General features: G+C 45.4%; 1 protein-coding gene across 1 annotated transcript in view; it reads left to right on the top strand.

Annotated features, from left to right (window-relative positions):
* LOC126153150 (protein decapentaplegic-like) overlaps positions 1–21,175 on the top strand; it is a 68,648-nt gene that overhangs the window by 12,092 nt on the left and 35,381 nt on the right. The window contains exons 2-3 of the mRNA XM_049916050.1: positions 14,034–14,135; positions 18,392–18,639. Of these exons, the coding sequence (XP_049772007.1) occupies positions 14,034–14,135; positions 18,392–18,639 (350 nt within the window). The remainder of the gene's footprint in view (positions 1–14,033; positions 14,136–18,391; positions 18,640–21,175) is intronic.

Raw genomic sequence — 21,175 nt, 5'->3', positions numbered from 1 at the left:
TCCTGGTAAGGCTCCGCACTATTTGGTGCGCGTAATGCTTTATGTTAAACACATACTGTTCTCTGCTAGCGCCGTCTCTAGATGACGGGTGGAATTTACTGGCGGACTTGGTCCGCCTGGTATGTGGGTGTACCGTTAGACATCTGTTTCTGGAGGGAAGTCTAGCTTGCAGGAGTAGCGACTGGCTGTCATAAGTCATCTCAACTATACTGCTTTGTCTTGGTATACTAAATGAGTCACAAAACTGATTTCGCGGTGTGGACAACTCTCCTCCTGAGAATTGCTATTTGCTGTACACAAAACAATGGCTCAAAGCGTGTCCATGTGATCGACAATCATTTTGGCTTTGAGTGTATCTACTATGAGAATCATCGGTATCAAGATTTCTTGGAGATTTTCTCCGTACTTCAATACAAGTCTTTTTTTCTTCGCTCTTTCTATAACACAACCATTGTATACTACCTTCCAGCGTTTATTGCTTTTCTCTCTCTTTGTCTTCTTCTTCTTCCTCAACAATAAAAAAGCGCGAATATGTTCGTATGTCAACATTTTTAGGAAAATTTTTAAGAGTGCGGCGGAAGATAGAACGCGGCAGCTGGGACCCCATTTTTCAGTCAGTCTGTTAAATAAACAGGAGCTTATTCTTATTGTGTGAGCCCCATTAGGAGCATTCTTCCTCTGGTTCCTTTCTTTACCCTGCTGCATGTCACTCATATGAAAAGAGATGTATTGATCAGCAGACTTCAGACAGTTTACGAATGTAAAACCAAAATAACGCAAAAATAATTTTACACCTCAGGCCGAATTTTATGTGAAAAAACATTTTACATGTCCTACGGCATATTGTTCCTAGATGATAACAGAAAAACTTTACATCAAATCTCTTCGTGCTACGTTTACGCCTCAAAGGATTTTACGTGGGCATTTTACGATCACTCTGGCGTTAGGAAAGGTAAAGGCACAAGAGAGGTAGTTTTGTCGTTGTGGTTGATAATGGAAGCAAGGCTCAAGAAAAACAGACGAACATTCAAAGGATTTGTTGACCTGGAAAAAGGATTCGACAATGTCGAATGGTACCAGAAGTTGCAAAATGGTTCAAATGGCTCTGAGCACTATGTGACTTAACATCTGAGGTCATCAGTCGCCTAGACCTTAGAACTACTTAAACCTAACTAACCTAAGGACACCACACACATCCATGCCCGAGGCAGGATTCGAACCTGCGACCGTACCGATCGCGCGGTTCCAAACTGAAGCGCCTAGAACCACTCGGCCACACCGGCCGGCCCAGATGTTAGAAATTTTGGGGAAAAAGAGTAAGTTATCGGGAGAGAATGGTAGTATGCAGTATGTACAACAGCCAACAGGAAAAAGTAAGAGTTGAAGACCTACTGTTCAATCTAAACATCGAAAAAGCAATGACGGAAATAAAAGAGAGGTTCAGCAGTGGAATTAAAATTCAAAGTGAAAGGAAGTCAATGATAGGATTCGCTGAGGACATTGCCGTCCTGAGTCAAAGTGAAGAAGAATTAGGTGATCTGCTGAGTGGAATGAACAATCTAATGAGTATAGAATATGGATTGAGAGTAATTCAAACAAAGACGAAAGTAAGAGAAGTAGCATACATGAAAACAGCGAATAACATATCATCAGGACTGATGATCACGAAGTAGATGAAGTTAAGGAATTCTGCTACCTAGGCAGGCCAATAACCAATGACGGACGGAGCAAGCACGACACAAAAAGCAAAGTAACGCTGGTAAAAAGGGCTCTCCTGGCCAAGAGAAGTCTACTGGCATCAAACACGGGCCTTAATTTTGAGGAAGAAATTTCCAAGGATGTGCGTTCGGAGCACAGTATTGTATGGTAGTCAAACATGGACTGTAGGAAAACCGGAAGAGATGAGAATCGAAGCATTTAAGATGTGGTGCTACAGAAGAATGATGAAAATTAGGTGGACTGTTAAGGTAAGGAATCAGGAGATTCTCCGCAGAATCGGCGAGGAAAGGAATATATGGAAAACACGAACAAGATGGGTCAGGATGATAGGACATGTGTTAAGACATCAGTAGCCGGCCGGTGTGGCCTAGCGGTTCTAGGCGCTACAGTCTGGAACCGCGTGACCGCTGTGGTCGCAGATTCGAATCCTGCCTCGGGCATGATATGTGTGATGTCCTTAGGTTAGTTAGGTTTAAGTAGTTCTAAGTTCTAGGGGACTGACGACCTGATTTGTTAAGTCCCATAGTGCTCAGAGCCACTTAAATATTTTTTGAAGACACCGGTGAATAACTTCTATGGTACTAGAGGGTGCTATAGAGGGTAAAAACTGTAGAGGAAGACAGACTGTAGCATATCCAGCAAATAATTGAGGACGCATGTTGAAAGTGCTACTTTGAGATGAAGAGGTTACCGCTAAACGTTTGCAAGTAGGACAATTTTGAACATCTGTTCTCGGAAACAGATTAAGATATGAAGAAAATTTTTAAAGTTGTTGGAGATCAGAATGTTAGGAATACATCGTAAAAATTACAGTCATTGTCTGTGCTTAGCAGACTGGAATTCTGGGCTGGTGACGACAAAAATATAGTGAAAAAACTCTTTTTGGGTTTTACAAGGAACCGCCTATGAGCTACTGGTGCCTCCATAAACCCCATCAGTTCCTCCGTAGACCACATCAAGACAAAAAGAACCATCCGATTCGCTCCATTTGTATAAGCAGGAGGAAATGTGTAATTCATAATTTGACCCTCTGCTTTAAGATAGTGGGACTAAGACGATCCTTCTGTTGGCTATAAAATGGTCCTTAGCTCCAGGGCTATCCAACATCTGACCCTACCTTTTCATCACCAACAGAACCCGAGGTATGGCCACTGGAAAATCTGGTTTTTATGCGCGGCGTTTCAGAAAATATTATTTACGAATGCTGTCACATACATACCGATTCTTTGGCTCCTGAAGACGGATATGTGATGCTTTCTGCATGGAGGAAGACGGATAATAATTAGCGGCTGTGTCAGTGAGCTCTCTCTGTTCCATGATTCGCCCTCCCCCTATTCCCTGCCCTCGCTATCGGAAACGTTAACACACCCTCCGTTAATGGCATCTGCTGTTGCTTTGGACTACAGAAAGCTATCAGAGTCATTCAGTAGCACTTGGACCGACTTAAAGTGATAATAAACAACGTAGTGTTACCACTGTCTTTTGTTGACGTAACTCATGTTTGCAATAGCGTGACGTAACCGTGTGATTGGATTCCGCTCCCGATCACTCGCTTTCCACGAGACTAAGCTTCATTGGGCCGGCAGTTTCCTCTCGCCTGCAATCATTCGCTGTGTGTTACGCCGTGTGTTACGCGAGTGACCGTAGCTTGACGCTTAGGAAAGAGCCGTTAGATACGTCTTCCCTCCCTCCCATGGACTGCATCTCACTGAAGATCCTGCGGACTGGCCACGCGCCTGCGTGCTTTATTGCTCTGCCAGCTATAATCGTAATTTTCTGCGTTTTAAGTCTTTTGACTGGGTTGATGCGCACCACCATGAGACTCCCCTATGTCAGTCTGTTCATCTGAGAGTAGCATTGGCATCCAACGTCATCAGTTATTTGCTGGATATACTTTCTCTTCTTCTACAGTTTTTGCGATCGACAACCCCCCGCTTACAGCATGGAAGTTAGTTCCTGCTGTCTTAACATAGTCCTTTCATTTACTCCTTATAATAGCTAGTATTTTACACATATTTGTTTTCTCATGGAGTCTCTGGAGATCCTCTTCATATCTTATCCAGATATTTCCAGAATCTTAAATTCTCTATTTTTTCTGTTTTCTCACAGCCCGGGATTGACTTCTATACAGTTTTATTCCCCACACGAGCAACAGTAGAAATTTCTTTCTCAAATTAAGATCTGTTTCGCACCAGTAGATATTTACTATCGAGAAATGAGCTTTTCACTCCAGGATCGTATACTTGGCGAGCACTAAAAATTCTTTAAAGTTCTACCGTGGCAGCTCTCGGAAGCCGAACCGCCTACGTTGAAACGTCCCCTTAGAAAAATTATCAATGACAGTGCTTAAACTGACACATAATATTTTTAGCGCAACGGAATCTGACTTTCAATAACCCCTACAAAAGAATGGCCCTGACTAACATTAACCTATACCTTTCACAAATCACTTACCTCACAGAAATCTTCGTTACTCAAGCTACTGCAATACAGCGAGCGCCACTACTGCCAGCTAAATAAAAGATTCGAACTACTGAAGATACTAACTACTGATAGGCATAGTTAGCAAATGAAATATTTTGATAGAGATCAAACAATGTATTTACCTTAATAGTGTTCAAAAGTCATAATATATCTATATATATCAATTCATGATATCCAGTCTTACAAATGTACTCTTTCTGATGGACACACGTCCACATCGTCCGCTCTCAAAATTCCGCCATCTCTCCCCCCACATCCACCACTGCTGGCGGCTCACCTCCAACTGCGCAACGTTACCCGCTGTTAACAGCCAACTGCCCAACACTACAATAGCCAACAACAATGCAAACCAGCCACAGACTGCACACAGCACAGCCAGTGATTTTCATACAGAGCGCTACGTGGCGTTACCAATAAAAAAAAACCTATGCAGCCTACTTATAACGTCAATGACCAGTCGACTGCCAGCTAGGGGGAAGCGATGAGCGAGTTGTGGCAAACACAGAAGCTGTTGCAGCACGGAGAAACGACCAAGCGCCCAAGTCTACAAGCGAAGCATAATGACATCATGGAAGCCAAGAGATACCATCATACTGTGATAAATACTGTAGTTTCGTAAGTCAAGCTAGATACAATGCAACTTTAAGTACTCAGGTGCTGAGCCAACAGAAAAGAGCCTCCGAAAGGTGAAGTTGCGCAAGTCTGAAGTCATTAGGAGAGCTGACAGTGAGGGAAAACCTAAACACATGATGCCACACCTCCGCAAGCGCACAGGAAGCGCGAACATAAAAACCCCACCCTTCTTAACAAATGTCTGATTGCTCAGTGCTGATTGACGACTGCCCAGTGCATTGTCTCAGCCGTTGGCGGTTTCAGCTATCCAGTTATAAGAGAGGTTACGGAGATCGACCCTCGGCACACCTAGCTGTTTTCGAGCGTCTGTGAATCTACAGGTCCGGCTGGGAGGCCACTGTTGCACTGTCAGCTCCCTAGGCAGAACTGTTGGGGCGCGGGGGCCGCCATCACCCCACAGGCCTACTGGACGCTTGACCTGTCTGACCTGGACGCTGTCCGTCATTCGCCTGCGAGAGGGGGCGGGGCACTGCAGCTACCCAACCCGTTCCTGTGGCAGACACTGATGCTACTGGCTTCTGTCTCCTAAACCGGCGCTGAGAGCCGCCCCCTGCGAGCCGGCAAATACTTCAGGTGAACCTGGTGTCATATCCCTGAGCCCAAATCTTTGACGTCAACGAGAGCACTTTGGAGATAGAGCTGGAGACTACCAGGGTCCCTGGTCGACGGCTACCCCGTGGCGTAGCAGCCACCACCCAAATGTTTGCTATCTTGATCGTACTGAGAGTGAGCGCACGCTAGCTTTGTGCTGCTGATGAGACGATGCTCCGCTGGTCCGGCAGAGGAGTGCCGCTTTGGAAGACCATCCTGTATTATTGCCTAATGCATGCGTTATTGCCAAGATGTTTTCTTTGCGCTGTCGAGGGTAATAAAGACCTCACCAACGCATACTGCCTCTCCTAACGACTACTAAAGTCTGGGACTGGACTCCTATAGAGCTCTTTTCTTTTCAGAATGAAATTTTCACTCTACAGCGGAGTGTGCGCTGATATGAAACTTCCTGGCGGATTAAAACTGTGTGCCCGACCGACACTCGAACTCGGGATCTTTGCCTTTCGCGGACAAGTGCTCTACCATCTGAGCTACCGAAGCACGACTCTGTAAAGTTTGGAAGGTTGCAGACGAGATACTGGCAGAAGTAAAGCTGTGAGGACTGGGCGTGAGTCGTGCTTCAGTAGCTCAGATGGTAGAGCACACTTTTCTTTTGTTATTCTACACTGCAATTGACAAAGAGCCTCATCAGACCTACACTGACACCAAATTCAACGCTAATTGTTTTGTTTGCAACCTGAAGCATGTGCTACAGATAGACATGGCAAGATGACACTACTGGCTGGAGTGTCACATGGTACCAGTGTCCCTTTCCCACTGTGCATCGCCAGGTCGTCCGCGTACAGCACTTCGATATTTAAGTTGTGCAACACTCGTTGAATGTGCTTGTAGACAGATACAAGAAAGCAGTGGCCTGTCAGGGAGTTCGTTACTGAATACAGTGTCAACAATGTCCGTCTTGGGCAACACACTGTCAATCACTGCAGAAAACACTTGTCCGTATGCGAAGGCTATAGGCTACTCCACTTCTGTAGGCCGCGTCTCGCAGGCTGATCTCTGCTACGAACTGTATCTGTAAACTGCAACTCCGGAACTCCGTCTTAGAACTGTCGTACACCAACGCCCAACATCAGCATCGTTGCTGCCTGTGCACTCCGCTTTTCACAGCGCGGGTGTCCGTCTCATTGGCGGGTGTCCGTCTCATTGGCGGTGGCACGGGGATTGCTGACTGGTCGCTGTTGTTGTTGGCGACGAACTCCAAAGTGCCGCCCGTGGCTCCAGTCGAAATTCTTCTCAGCGTGCTAGATCCGGTTGCGTCCAGTGGCGAGGACACATTACCTGCCTTCTTATGTGCACATGGGTCTAAAACGTCGAAAACTACAAGAGGCGATTAATTCAAATGGCTCTGAGCACTAGGGGACTTAACATCTGAGGTCATCAGTCCCCTAGACTTAGAACTACTTAAACCTAACTAACGTAAGGACATCACACAAATCCATGCCCGAGGCAAGATTCGGACCTGCGACAGTAGCAGCAGCGCGCTTCCAGACTGAAGCGCCTAGAACCGCTTGGCCACCCCGCCGGCGGCGATTAACTGTGCACGCTAACAGGGCATTGGTGAAACGGTGTGAGACGAACTTTCGTGTTGATATTCTATAATTATATATGTGATACCCTTTGGCCATTGTTTCAATTCAGTCAATAATGTAGGAACGTACTATGATCTCGTTGAAACGTCTCCTTAGAAAAATTATGAATGACTGTGCTGGTAAACCTCTTACGTTATATGATTTTCAAACAGCTGAGCAAAACTGAACATACACAGACATTTCTCTCTTTACTTATTCTGGTCATCACTAAACTGACACACAATACTTTTAGCGCAACGCAAATTAACTTTCAATAATCCCTACAAAAGAATGGCCCTGACTAACACTAACCAATACCTTTCAAGGAATCAATTACTTCACAAAAATCTTCGTTACTCGAACTACTGCAATACAGCGAGCACCAATACTGCCAGCTAAATAAAAGATTCTAGCTACTGAAGGCACTAACTACTGATAGTCATAGTTAGCAAATGAAAGATTTTGATGGAGAACAAACAATGTATTTACCTTAATAATGTTCAAAAGTCCTCATAAATATATATCAGTTCATGATATCCAGTCTTACAAATTTCCTCTTTCTGACGGACACACGTCCATATCGTCCGCTCTCAAAACTCTGGCATCTCTGTCTCCACATCCACCACTGCTAGCGGCTCACCACCAACTGCACAACGCTATGCGCTGTTCACATCCAACTGCCCAACACTACAATAGCGAATATTCCAACAACGAGTCCGACCAGCCACAGACTGCACACAGTCAGTGATTTTTCATGCAGAGCGCTACGTGGTGTTACCAACATAGAAACCTAAACAACCTACTTACATAATGAGATTTTCACTCAACCTACTTACATCGTGCTATCCATTTGCTGGCCTAAAGTTCCCCAATTATGGCCTGGCGTATCAGTAAGAAAACGTACATCATCAGCATTTCCGAATTGTTTCCGTGTGGTGTGGGGAGCACTACACGATCGTCGGGTACAGGTGTGCCCACCCCCGTCCCTCAATCAAAAATGGTTCAAATGGCTCTGAGCACTATGGGACTCAACTGCTAAGGTCATCAGTCCCCTAGAAGTTAGAACTACTTAAACCTAACTAACCTAAGGACAATACAAACACCCATGCCCAAGGCAGGATACGAACCTGCGACCGTAGCGGTCACGCGGCTCCAGACTGTAGCGCCTAGAACCGCTCGGCCACTCCGGCCGGCGTGTCCCATTCATTCTCATGACGAGAATCACATCGAGCAAATCTTGGCTATCATCCAACAAGATTTATGGTTCTTGCGTTCAATAAGTAATGCAACATATTTTTTTCCTCTGCCAGTTTCGGTTGAAAAAATGCGAAATTTTTTGTGGGTCATCGAGGACATGAAGTTCCAATAGGTGGCAGCACTATACGAAGCCTTCAAATTGGCGTCTGTAACGGAGGTGGTTTCAAGCAGAGAGCTGTCATTGAATTTCTTCTGGCAGGAAACCAGAACAAAGTAGATATTCACAGGCGCAGAATGTTTAATGGAGACCTGGCACCGAACAAAAGCACGGTGAGTCGTTGGGCGAGGCGTCTGTCATCATCGCAACATTGTGCAAACCTGTCCGATCTCCATGTGCCGGCCGCGCACGGCTCTGCTTCCTGCAATGTTGCAAAGTGCACTCTGTCTCATTCGAGGTGATCAAGAGATCACAAACAAACAACTCGCTGCTCAACTCTACGTCTCCGTCGGTAGTGCTGACACTCATTCTCAAGTTCGGGTATGTAAGTTGTGTGCAGCTGGATTCCGCCACCTATAAACAGCAAGGATGGACCGTACGTGTGCAATTGCTTGCGCGTTATGAGGCTGATTGGGACAATTCTTTTTGCAGAACATTGTCACTGTGGTGAAACATGGGTTCATCGCTTCGAAGCGGAAACAAAACGGCAATCCACGGAGTGGCGCTCCCGTCACCTCTCCTCTGAAGAAAGTTCAAAACCGCACCCTCAGCCGCTAAAGTCACGGTGTGATGTGCTCTCTCATGGTGCAACGGTCAACTCTCAAGTGTACTACTCTCAGGTACTTGAAGAAACGACTTTATCGTGCTCGTTGCCACAAATTAAACTTTATTGGGTGTTCTTCCTCATCTACCGTCCAGCCCGGATCTCGCATTTCCGACTTCCATTTGCTTGGCCCAATGAAGGATGCACTCTGCGAAAAGCAGTACGTGTGTTATAGGGATGTTACACTACTGGCCATTAAAATTGCTACACCACGAAGATGACGTGCTATACACGCAAAATTTAACCGACAGGAAGAAGATGCTGTGGTATGCAAATGATTAGCTTTTCAGAGCATTCACACAAGGTTGGCGCCGGTGGTGACACCTACAACGTGCTGACATGAGGAAAGTTTCCAACAGATTTCTCATACACAAACAGAAGTTGACCGGCGCTGCCTGGTGAAACATTGTTGTGATGCCTCGTGTAAGGAGGAGAAATGCGTACCATCACGTTTCCGACTTTGATAAAGGTCGGATTGTAGCCTATCGCGATTGCGGTTTATCGTATCCCGACATTGCTGCTCGCGTTGGTCGACATCCAGTGACTGTTAGCAGAATATGGAATCGGTGGGTTCAGGAGGGTAATACGGAACGCCGTGCTGGATCCCAACGGCCTCATATCACTAGCGGTCGTAATGACAGGCATCTTATCCGCATGGCTGTAACCGATCGTGCAGCCACGTCTCGATCCCTGAGTCAACAGATGGGGACGTTTGCAAGACAACAATAATCTGCACGGACAGTTCGACGACGTTTGCAGTAGCATGGACTATCAGCTCCGAGACCATGGCTACGGTTACCCTTGACGCTGCATCACAGACAGGAGCGCCTGCGATGGTATACTCGACGACGAACGTGGGTGCACGCCATCCAAACTCTTTGACTCAATGCCCAGGCGTATCAAGGCCGTTATTACGGCCAGAGGTGGTTGTTCTGGGTACTGATTTCTCAGGATCTATGCACCCAACTTGTGTGAAAATGTAATCACATGCCAGTTCTAGTATAATATATTTGTACAATGGATACCCGTTTATCATCTGCATTTCTTCTCGGTGTACTAATTTTAATGGCCAGTAGTGCAGCAGGACGTTGGCTCCGACGTCGCCCGGTAGGGTGGTCCATGCGGGCATACAAGTCCTTCCAGTCAGGTGCCAGAAGGCCCTCACATTGAACGGAGATTATATTGAAAAACAGGATTTGTAGCCAAAAGTCCGGGGAATAATACGATGTATTGGAATCCTAAATAAAACAAAGCATCTTTCAGAAAGAAGTGTTCATTGCTTATCGATCGCCCCTCGCTATCTCACCCCACTATAGCAGTTCACTTTTTGTGTTAGTCTGGTTCCTGGCAAAGTCAGAAACTTGTTAAGTCTGTCGAAGTCGAAAGATACGGGAAATACTAGTTTAACAGGCTAGTGTTTGTATCCACCAGAGTCTGTAGGAGACGCTTGAAATTGCTGGAGGGGTGTGTCCACTAACAGGTAAACATCCGCAAGTCTATTTAGAAGCTACTTCTGTATGTCCTTTGGCGTGAAAACGTCCCCAGTAAGTCTACTTCTGCAAATTTCATCAACGTCCAGAAGTAGCTTCCGCATTCTGAAACAGTTCCTTGCGGTTTTGTGCAATTATTTGCCGAACTTGTCAGTTGCTGTGACTTTTTTGCAAACTCGCATGCCCGCATCTCGTGGTCGTGCGGTAGCGTTCTCGCTTCCCACGCCCGGGTTCCCGGGTTCGATTCCCGGCGGGGTCAGGGATTTTCTCTGCCTCGTGATGGCTGGGTGTTGTGTGCTGTCCTTAGGTTAGTTAGGTTTAAGTAGTTCTAAGTTCTAGGGGACTTATGACCACAGCAGTTGAGTCCCATAGTGCTCAGAGCCCAGCAAACTCGCAGGTGTTTTGTGTGTCAATGTCGGTACGAAAACTTCAGTGTTGAGAAATGAGAAATAGGAGTGGACCAGTGAAAAAACGCAATTGTTAATTTAAGAGGTGGTGTGGTTTTCTGTATTGTGGGACACGGGCCAGATGGCTTGATTTTCTAGCATGACATTATAAAAACCACTTGCCTATTTCATCAGGTGATTCTACTGGAAGCACTTCTGCAAGTACCTGCAGTAACGTATTGGGATTAACTTGCTCAGTCAACTTGCCGAGTAAACTTCTATTACTTTTTGTTCTAATGTAAACACTTCAGCAAGTTGTCGTTTATTGACTTTAGGAGGATACAAGCTGAATTACACAGAATTTCTAGTTGATGTGATGAACGGCAGCTTGCTTTAAAATGTTAGAATACAGCATTTGTAGTGTGGTGTCCAACAGTCACATCGATTAAGTATCTAGGCGTAACGTTGCAAAGTGATCTGAACTGGAACGAGCACGTATGGAAGGTAGTAGGGAAGTGGAATAGTCCATTTCGGTTTATTGGGACGCTTTTGGAAAAGTGTAGCCCTTATATAAAGCAGATCGCATGTAGAACACTAGTGTGACACATTCTTGAGCGCTGGTCGAGTGTTCGGGATCCCCACCAGGTCGGATGAAAGGAAGATAAAGAAGCAATGGAGGGCCATGCTGCTAGATTTGTTACCGGTGGATTCGATCAACACTCGAGTGTTATGGAGATGCATCGTGAATTCAAATGGGAATCCCTGAAGGGAAGACGAGGTTGTTTTCGCGTGGCACTATGGCAGAAATTTAGAGAACCAGCATTTTAAGCTGACAGAAGAAAGATTCTGCTGCCGCCAACGTACATGTCGTGTAATGACGGCGAAGGTAAGAGAAATTAAGGTTCGTACTAGGGATGGTTCGAACCGAAACCGACTTTTAGTTCTGAATAACAGGTATTTTTTAGTATTTGTTTGTCTCGGTTACAACAGATGTTTTCTATTATTTACTAATAACCGAATAAATAAAACGATATATGAAGTAGCCTTAGCAACAGCGCTAAAATTTTTAGTTTTTAAATAAACCTCTTTTTTTAAAAAAAAGGAGTAATTTCTATTCGTAAAACTTGCATCGGTTTGAAATATTGTGTTATTAGCGAAAATGGGAGAAGCGATGAGTGCTATTTTAATAACAGTGCCGACAGAAACGAGCAACAAAAAGATGCCATAAGATTGGGGCAGCATTGCTTAGACGATTATGTCTATAATGACATGTGTCGCCTAAGGTACGCGTGTACCTGCTGTGTGCAAGACTTGCTCCCACATGGTCTGTACGGTATTTCTCGCTGTCACAGCATGACATCCATTACGTTGCAAAATGGCACCAACCCTAGTCTGGAAATACTTTTACGAAGTGACGTAGCTGTTAATTACAATGCTTTATTTGCTTTAATCTTTTAAAGATTTGTTTGCCATTTCTATGAAAAAATAAAGAGGAACAGTAAAAAAAAAAAGCTTAACAACAGTTTATTCATAGTATACAACAAAAATAGAAAGTGATTTGCTGCCTGTGTCTACACAACACGGCTTTATCTGCTTGTATCCCTTGAAGCGGACAAATTAACACGAAAAATAGTTCTTCAACCTCAGTTTTCTCCTTTTAGCACCGATTATTCGCAGTGCCCAAATAGTGATATGTTCCCGGATTACAACATGGTTTTTGAAGTTTCAAAAAATTAGAATCAGTAGTAGAAGGCTGGTAACTTTTTATAATACTCAGCCACTTATAGATTTTCGAAAAAAACCAGCGAACGGCGGATGGAATGAGTTTTGTTTATTTGCCTATTTAATTTAATACTTCTTTTCTATGTACGTTGAAAGTAAGTCAAATTTTTTTCAATCTTTGTTCGACTTCTAAGGAGTATGAAAACAATAAAAATGTGAAAATGTGAGAAACCGGTTACTTAGAACAGATTTAACAGTCACGTTAAACTGTTAAACTGTAACGGATAACCGTTTTTTTTTTGTTTTTTTTTTCAGCAATATCTGGCGTTCCTAGTTCGTAAGGAGGCATGTGGAACAGGAAAGGAAATGACTATTACTGGTACAAGGTATCCTCCACATTAAACGATATGGTGGCTTTCGGATTGTGTACATGTATGGAGATTCTAACAATACCACCACTTGCAAAGTAGGTTAGAAATCAGGTTAATAATGTTGCTCACGCAGCATATGTTCGCTTTATCTGGCAACAACAAAGTTATTGACTGTGGATGGTATCGTCAGAATGGGATAATGAAGTCACTGTAAAAAAGTCATTAATTTTGGCACTTATCTCCAATGGATTCCCACGTAGATTTCGTCGAAGTTGTTATGGCTCATCTTGTTGATTCTAGGGTAATTCCACTTTGACTGCTAGAAGGTCCAGATCTGTATTTTAGCAATATTTGAAGACCTAAAAAATGCGTTTTTCAGGAAATTCTTAATGATCAAATAATCCCAGATCAGATCAATGGTGTGGCAGAAATAATTTTTGAGCTGGTGTTCACGATCCACATTTTTATTAAACTTCTTGTAATTTCACATATACTTCTTAATTTTCACATCATCAAGAAAACAGTTTTGTATCAAACACAAGACTTGACTGTTCTTTTACAAAGTGAAATAACAACTTAACTTGTGCAAAGTGAAACAAAGACTGCTCTGTGCGCATTCGCGCCAAAACGGTTACGTGGAAGTCAAAGATTATGACAGTCTCACAGAAGTGAATAAACACAAGAACCTTATCACTGTAATATATCGATACATCGGAGTACCTATACATTAATAAAACCAAATGTGAATATTGTCACAAAAATGTCTGTTACTTCGCAGAAAAGTAGTACGATATTACTGGTATCGAGAACTGGGGTTGGAGCGCCGTAATGGTCTCGTAAATAAAGAACGATTACAAGATGAAGGTGTAGGCTTACTCGCGATGGATGCTTGCTAGTGGTCGCAGGCCTTTCGAATCTGTTTCATTCAACCCTAACCTTTTAAGGTACACCAAAAGAGTTCCAGCGTGGTGTGTGACGTACTTCTGATGAATGTACCACTCTCAACATTAAGGTGTGTCGGGTGTTGCAGGCTGGGCGCCGGGCCGCGCCTTGTTGGAGTTCCGGCTGCCTGCCACGGAGGCGGGCGAGCGGCTGACGGCGGCCGAGCTCCGGCTGCACGCCAGACTTGCAGGTGAGTGGCTGTCACCGACGCCAGGGCTGCTCGTACAGCTGTGCTGTGGAACAGTCGCCCAAAGCAAGCTCCGGGCAGCTGGCAACGCAGTTGGCGCTTTTCAACTGCGATGACGAAGACAGTAGTCATCTATAGAGCTACAATTACACCGGGGCGACCTAGCGAGATGGCACAGTCGTTTGCACACTGGATCCGCTTTCGGGAGGACGCCGGTTCAAACCTGCGTCCGGCCGTCCTGATTTAACTTTTTCACGATTTCCCTAAATCGCTTCATGCAAATGCCGGGATGGTTCCTTTGAAAGGGCGCGGCCGACTTCCTTCTCCATCCGTCCTTAATCCGTTGGGACCGATGACCTCACTGTTCAGTGCCCTCCCACAGAACCAACCAACCAACACTGCGGCGTTGCCATAGAGACTTTACGTGATAGGTTGATATTGGTTCAAATGGCTCTGAGCACTATGGGACTTAACTTCTGCGGTTATCAGTCCCCTAGAACTTAGAACTACTTAAACCTAACTAACCTAAGGACATCACACACACCCATGCCCGAGGCAGGACTCGAACCTGCGACCGTAGTTGTCGCGCGGTTCCAGACTGTAACGCCTAGAACCGCTCGACCACCCCGGCCGGCATAGGTTGATATTGATGTGCGGTGTAGCAACTGCAAATGTCAAGGATTTTCTGTCGCCGATTTCACTGTACGCCATTGCAAGCGTCAAGCGTACAGCCACACGAAATGTAACCACTGCAGAAGCCGTTACTTGTGTAATCACACAAAAGTGTGATAAAGGACTACAAAAAAAAAAGCTATGAGTATGACACTGTTGTTAACATGGAAAAATATTTAATTTAAATCCGTACACAGATTTCAATAGATTTCACTGTCAGTCTCTCAGTACAGTACAAGAGGCATGAACTTTCAATTACTACCTCGAAAAAGTATTGTGTAATGTTTGTTTGTAGTCACATGTTTGCAGACTTTGTAAACACAGAAATCCGCGCGCAGCAGTATCTTAGCACGATGTTAGAGCAGCCGAAACGAATAGGCGGGGCCCACGGACAAACTGGAGTTCCGTATCGAATTAAATTTCTGCGTTTCGAACATGACGAAGGTCGCTGCACACTGGGTTCCCCGTATGCTCGCGCAGATTAAAAAACGCCACTAAACGATGGCAGCAATGGAAATGTGGCAGCTGTGTCAGGCTTTTAATTTTTCATTTTTTTAGCCTTCGCTCTTCTGACTGGTTCTAACTGGCTGGCCACGAGTTCGTATCTTCTGTTAGCCTCTTAATCTCAGAGCAGCACTCGCTCCCTAAGTTTTCAGTTATCTCTTGGGTGTAGTCCAACCTCTGGCTTCCTCTACTGTTTTTACCATCTACAGCTCCTTTTACTATCGTGGTAGTAATTCCCTGACGTCTTAACATACAATGGCGGAAAAAAACTCAACACCAACAAGGAGTAGTGCGACATAAACGAAAGTTCGTAGGCCTGTTTCTACATTTGGAAGATGATATCTATTCAAATTTCGCGCCACTATCTTACGGGTAGCGCTAGTGGCGCCACTATCAACATGAAAATCAGGATTTCTTTTTAAGTTGTAACGGTGTGAGCGTTAGTTACCTTTGAGATTGGTCGTGGTGAGTTGAACGTTAGTCAAGAATGCCTTTATACGACAAAGACGCAATTATCTACACATCACTGTTTAGGAACGGTGTCGTATAATATGGCTACGAGAAGCTGGATGTTCCTTCTGCGATACTGCAGAAAGACTTGGTACGAATGTAGCCATTGTACATGATTGCTGGCAGCGGTGGTCACGGGAATGTTCGCCCGCAAAAGACCGGGCTCCGGTCAGCCACGTGGCACTACCGAGAGGGAAGATCAACGTGCGCGGCGTATGGCTCTGTAACATCGTACTGCATGTGCAGCAGCAATTCGAGCAGCAGTTGGCACCAGTGTGACAAAAAGAACTGTTAAAAGTCGGTTATTTTGACAGCTCCTACCCGGAAGACCTGTAGCGTGCATTCCACTGACTCCGAACCACCGCCACTTGCGACTTCAGTGGTGTCAAGCGAGAGCTCATTGGAGGGCAGGGTGGAGGTCTGTTGTGTTGTCTATGGCAGCAGGAGCACTCTCTTGGTTATCCCACGCAACCTGACTGCAAATTTGTGCGTCAGTCTGGTAATTCGACCTGTTGTGTTGTGGTTCATGAACAGTAGTCCAGGGGGTTTTTGCCAAGAGGATAAAGCACGCCCACATACCGCTGTTGCAAGCCAAAGTGCTGTGCACAGTGTCGCCATGTTGCTTGGGCCTGCACGATCACGAGATCTGTCTCCAATCTACCACCTGTGACACATCATAGCACAACAACGCCAGCGTCTTTCACACGCAGCATTGCCCGTTCCTGTATTGCGCGACCAAGTGCAACAGGCGTGGAACTCCATTCCACAAACTGACATACGGTACGTGTAAAACACAATGCTTGCTTTTTCATCATTGAATTCAACATTCTGCCGGTTGTTAATGAACCAGCATTTCACATTTTCAATGGTTTAACTCGCGCATACATTAACTAGTGATCTGCCAATGTTAATCACTGAAATTTGTTACCTAGACAAACGTATTATAGAAATTTCGTAACTCTGCGTTAATTATTTTTTAGTGTTGCGATTTTTTCTCGTTGGCGTACAACCCTGTCTCCTCCTAATCAGAGTTTTCCATCTGTTAGTGTCTTCGCCGATTCTGCGGAGAACCTCCTCGTTACTTATCAGTCCATATAACTTTCAACTTAACTCTACAGCAACACATGTCAAACGCTTCGGTCTATTCTTTCACGGCATTCCTACAGTCTGCGATTAATTACCAAAGAGTGCTGTGGTCCAAATACAAAATTTTAGAAATTTCATCCTCAGATTAAGACCGAAGACTGATTAGTTTGATACTAATCGCAGGCTAATAGAGATAAGTTCTGTAGCCGTCTAACCTTAGATGAATGTTGCACGTATCACTACGATCCCGAAACAAGGGAGGGGAGCAGGCAGTGTAAACACGTAGATTCAAAATCGCCGACTAATTCGAAGACCATAATCGCACAAGGTGATGCTGAGTGAATTTCGAGACTGCCACTGTGTGGTGCTGACAGATAATTCTCGAAGGGGCAAACCGCCACGGTAGCGCACTATTTAAATTCCCTGAAGAGGTTATGGGGGGCTGTCAAAACGGAGCTTGGCGGGAAAGTGTGAAAGGCCATCATTTCACCTCCAAGCAACGCCCCAGTCATTCAGTTCAGGGCAATGCCGATGCTGCTTCTTGTTGTTGTTGTGGTCTTCAGTCCTGAGACTGGTTTGATGCAGCTCTCCATGCTACTCTATCCTGTGCAATCTTCATCTCCCAGTATCTACTGCAACCTACATCCTTCTGAATCTGCTTAGTGTATTCATCTCTTATGCTGCTTCTTATGCTACCAAATTCTGCCTCGGCTCAGCCCTCTGTATTCTCCTCATGTGGCAGCCACCTACCTTTTTCTCGCCCATCAGTTCCAGAATCACGAGATAGTTTTCCGAGGTGAAACTTTTCTGTCTACACTGAGATTCAATTGCCATTCCCTGCACCATGCGTCAATTCGCTGCAGACCCTCCTCCATTTCAGTACAATTTCCCATTGTTACAACCTCTCGATATACCACAGCATCATCCGCAAAAAGCCTCAGTGAACTTCCGATGTCATCCACAAGGTCATTTATGTATATTGTGAATAGCAACGGTCCTACGACACTCCCCTGCGGCACACCTGAAATCACTCTTACTTCGGAAGACTTCTCTCCATTGAGAATGACATGCTGCGTTCTGTTATCTAGGAACTCCTCAATCCAATCACACAATTGGTCTGATAGACCATATGCTATTACTTTGTTTATTAAACGACTGTGGGGAACTGTATCGAACGCCTTACGGAAGTCAAGAAACACGGCATCTACCTGGGAACCCATGTCTATGGCCCTCTGAGTCTCGTGGACGAATAGCGCGAGATGAGTTTCACACGATCGTCTTTTTCGAAACCCAATAGGACACGGCCGCAGAGACCGAGGGATTACGACATGGCATGTGACGTGATGGGACGGAGGAGGGCGCGTCTCTGGACTGTTACGGTGTGCTCGCTGCCTGCTGCACGTATGTGGCGCCCGTAGCTGTGGGAACGAGTACGTTGTATAGCTACCTGAGTCGCTAGTTACAGCTGTGCCATTTCCCTTCTGCAGGCGGTCCACCAGGGGTGGTCGCAATGGTGGCGTGGTCGGGACCACGTCGCCTGGACGGCGGCCTGCGGTCCATGGGTTCGCGCCCCGCCTGGCTCGCTCCACTCAACGTGACTGCGGCGCTGCCCGGCCGCGGCTCTGTGACGTCACTCGCTATCAACGTCACGCTGCACGGCCCTCTGCGCCTCGGCGAGGCGCCGCTACTTCTGCTGCAGTACGAGCCACCACACAGGACCGCAACTGACCTTAAGGTACTGCTCCTTTCACCATCAGAACGGCGACCTGCACAAGTTTATTTATTTAGTTTTCTTTACTCCACATATTAGTTTGATGAGGCTCGCCGCAATTTCCACTCTGCTCTCTTTATCTCAGAGTATCACCTACATCCATCATCTTCAATTGTTTTGTTGGATATACTCCAGTCCCCCCACAGTTTTCATACTCGACAGGTCCCTGTAGTCTGGAAGTTTGTTGTAATCTGTCGTAACCGCGACCGGAACGGCCGCGGGGTGGCCGAGAAAGTGCGGCGGGACCAAATGGAGAGCGGCCCGCGAACAAACAAACGAACGAACGGAAAGGACGGACACGAAACAACGACGGATGATGGAGACAGACCTTACGACGACAACACGCAAGAAGCAACGGAATGACAGACAACCAAACGAATCCAAGACGTCCATTAGTAATGAAAACAAAGAACGGTCAACACGCTGTCTGTTGTCGAGGCGATATGTCAAGAATCAAGCAACGATTAGACGCGCTGACTGAGATTTTTTTTTTCTTTATTGTGATTTTAATACCCGTACAACAACAGGTAGGCTGGCAGCAGCACATTACGCCGCTCTTCAGCCCAAGAGTCAACAATGATAAAACACAGAAGACACATGAGTTTGAACAATCGGCGGTTAGAAAACAGTAGACACAGTAACATAAAAAAAACATGAAGCCGTTCACACACGATGACAATCCACACTACAAACTGTTGACACGACGCACAAGCACTGATGATGTCGATGGTACACGTGAACGATGGAGCGTGAGGGTGAACGCTGAACACAAAACACGACGGCACACACGAGAAACGGATGGCGATGATCTCCGGCGCGCGAATGTCCACGTAACGAGTGCGAGTCTGGGGACCTGCCAAGAGGGGAAGAGGGGGAGGGGGGGGAGAGGGGAGAGCAAGGATGCCAATGGCAGAGGAGATGGGAGGAGGAGTAGAGGGACAGGGGTAGGGGAAGCCCGGGGGAGGAGTGGGAAGAAAGGGAGGGAAGGAGGAGAGAAGGGAGGGAGGGTGCCCAAAGGAAAAAAACACAGGAAGTGGGAGGGGAGGATCAAAGTTGATAGGAGGGGTAGATGGAGTGGAGGAGGGCATCATCAGGGAGGAGGAGCTGGCGGAAGCCACCTTGGGAGAGGGTAAAGAGGGTGGAGAGATGGAGAGTAGGTGGAACGTGGGAATACAGGCGCGGCAGTGGGCGGGGGTGGGAGAGGATGGGTGAGACAAGCGGGTGAGGAGGATCGAGTTCATGGGAGGTGTAGAGGATCCGTATCCGGCTGACTGAGCGAGAGGCAGGCGCTTAAATACAGGATCGGGGGCGCCGTTATTGGCTGCTGGAACCACGTGTTCCACTGTGGCGCCCTCACACTAAAAGCGGGTCAGGAGGCGCGCTCCGCCACAGCTTACAGCGCGATGGTGCAGAGACCTCTAGGGATCTTAGACGCCCATGACGTCTGATGCGGGCTCAAAATTCCGCGGCGCTTGGCACCAGGAAGTTATTCGTTCGTATGTTAACTCTCGAATTACCAAGCCATTTTCAGTAAAGTGTATTACCAAGGGGGGAGGGGGGTACTTTTTAAAAAATAAATAAAATTCATTAATTGTTCTTGAATTATATTAATAACATACTTTTGAAAGATGTATTGATGCATAATCAGGGTCCAGAACCTGAATATTTTCAAACATGCATTTTATATCTTTCACCCACGTCGTCATTTAAGTTTACTAAGTCTAATTATCTTGAGAAAAGTTAGTAGTAAAAGTAGTTATAGTACTATTGAAGTACACTTTACTGTAATTAAAAATATGACAAAATCTTGAGCTTAGGTGCATAACACAGTTTTGTGAGAAGAATTATTAACCAGTTTCTTTGGAATCTACTTCACAGTTGGAACATACAATTGTTTTTTTTTCGTGTTTACAACACATGTATCTCTTACAATTTTTGCAGATTATTGTTGTTTTGTTAACTTTGTTGCTCCTTTCTGCTTTTGAACGGCTTTCACTAACACACAAATGACATCTACCATTACGTCCACGAGCTTCCTTTGCACCGAAGTTCTGCTTGATTTTCCATCCGAGAATACCCTCCATACTTGAAACTTTGGCAGTCCCGCAATATTTGTAGCCTTTTCTTCAACGTATGGTATCTTGAGCTGCAGTCCCAATTCTTGAAGAAAAAGTCGTCGCTTATTAGGTTTTTTCTTATTCCAGTCTGGGAAATTCAATAAAAGTAGTGTATAGCTATTTACCGCTACTATGTCCACAAGAGTATAGAAAACAGACAGCGGCCACGCTCTTTTAGCCCTCTTAGTTGAATATTTCTTCACCATTTGATCTATCATCTCAACGCCACCTTCAGTCTCATTATAATATAAATGTATAACTGCTTTCTTCTTAATGTCAGTATGTGAACCAATTGCAGCGTCATAATATTGAGATGATAGAAACAGCAGATTTTTTTTTGGGTTTTTCATATGAGAAACTATTGTGATTGGAATATTTCCAGT

This window comes from Schistocerca cancellata, chromosome 2, assembly GCF_023864275.1.
Source record: "Schistocerca cancellata isolate TAMUIC-IGC-003103 chromosome 2, iqSchCanc2.1, whole genome shotgun sequence".
Classification (NCBI taxonomy): Eukaryota; Metazoa; Arthropoda; class Insecta; order Orthoptera; family Acrididae; genus Schistocerca; species Schistocerca cancellata.
The sequence above is the reverse complement of the archived record's forward strand: the minus strand, read 5'-3'. Positions and strand labels throughout refer to the sequence as shown.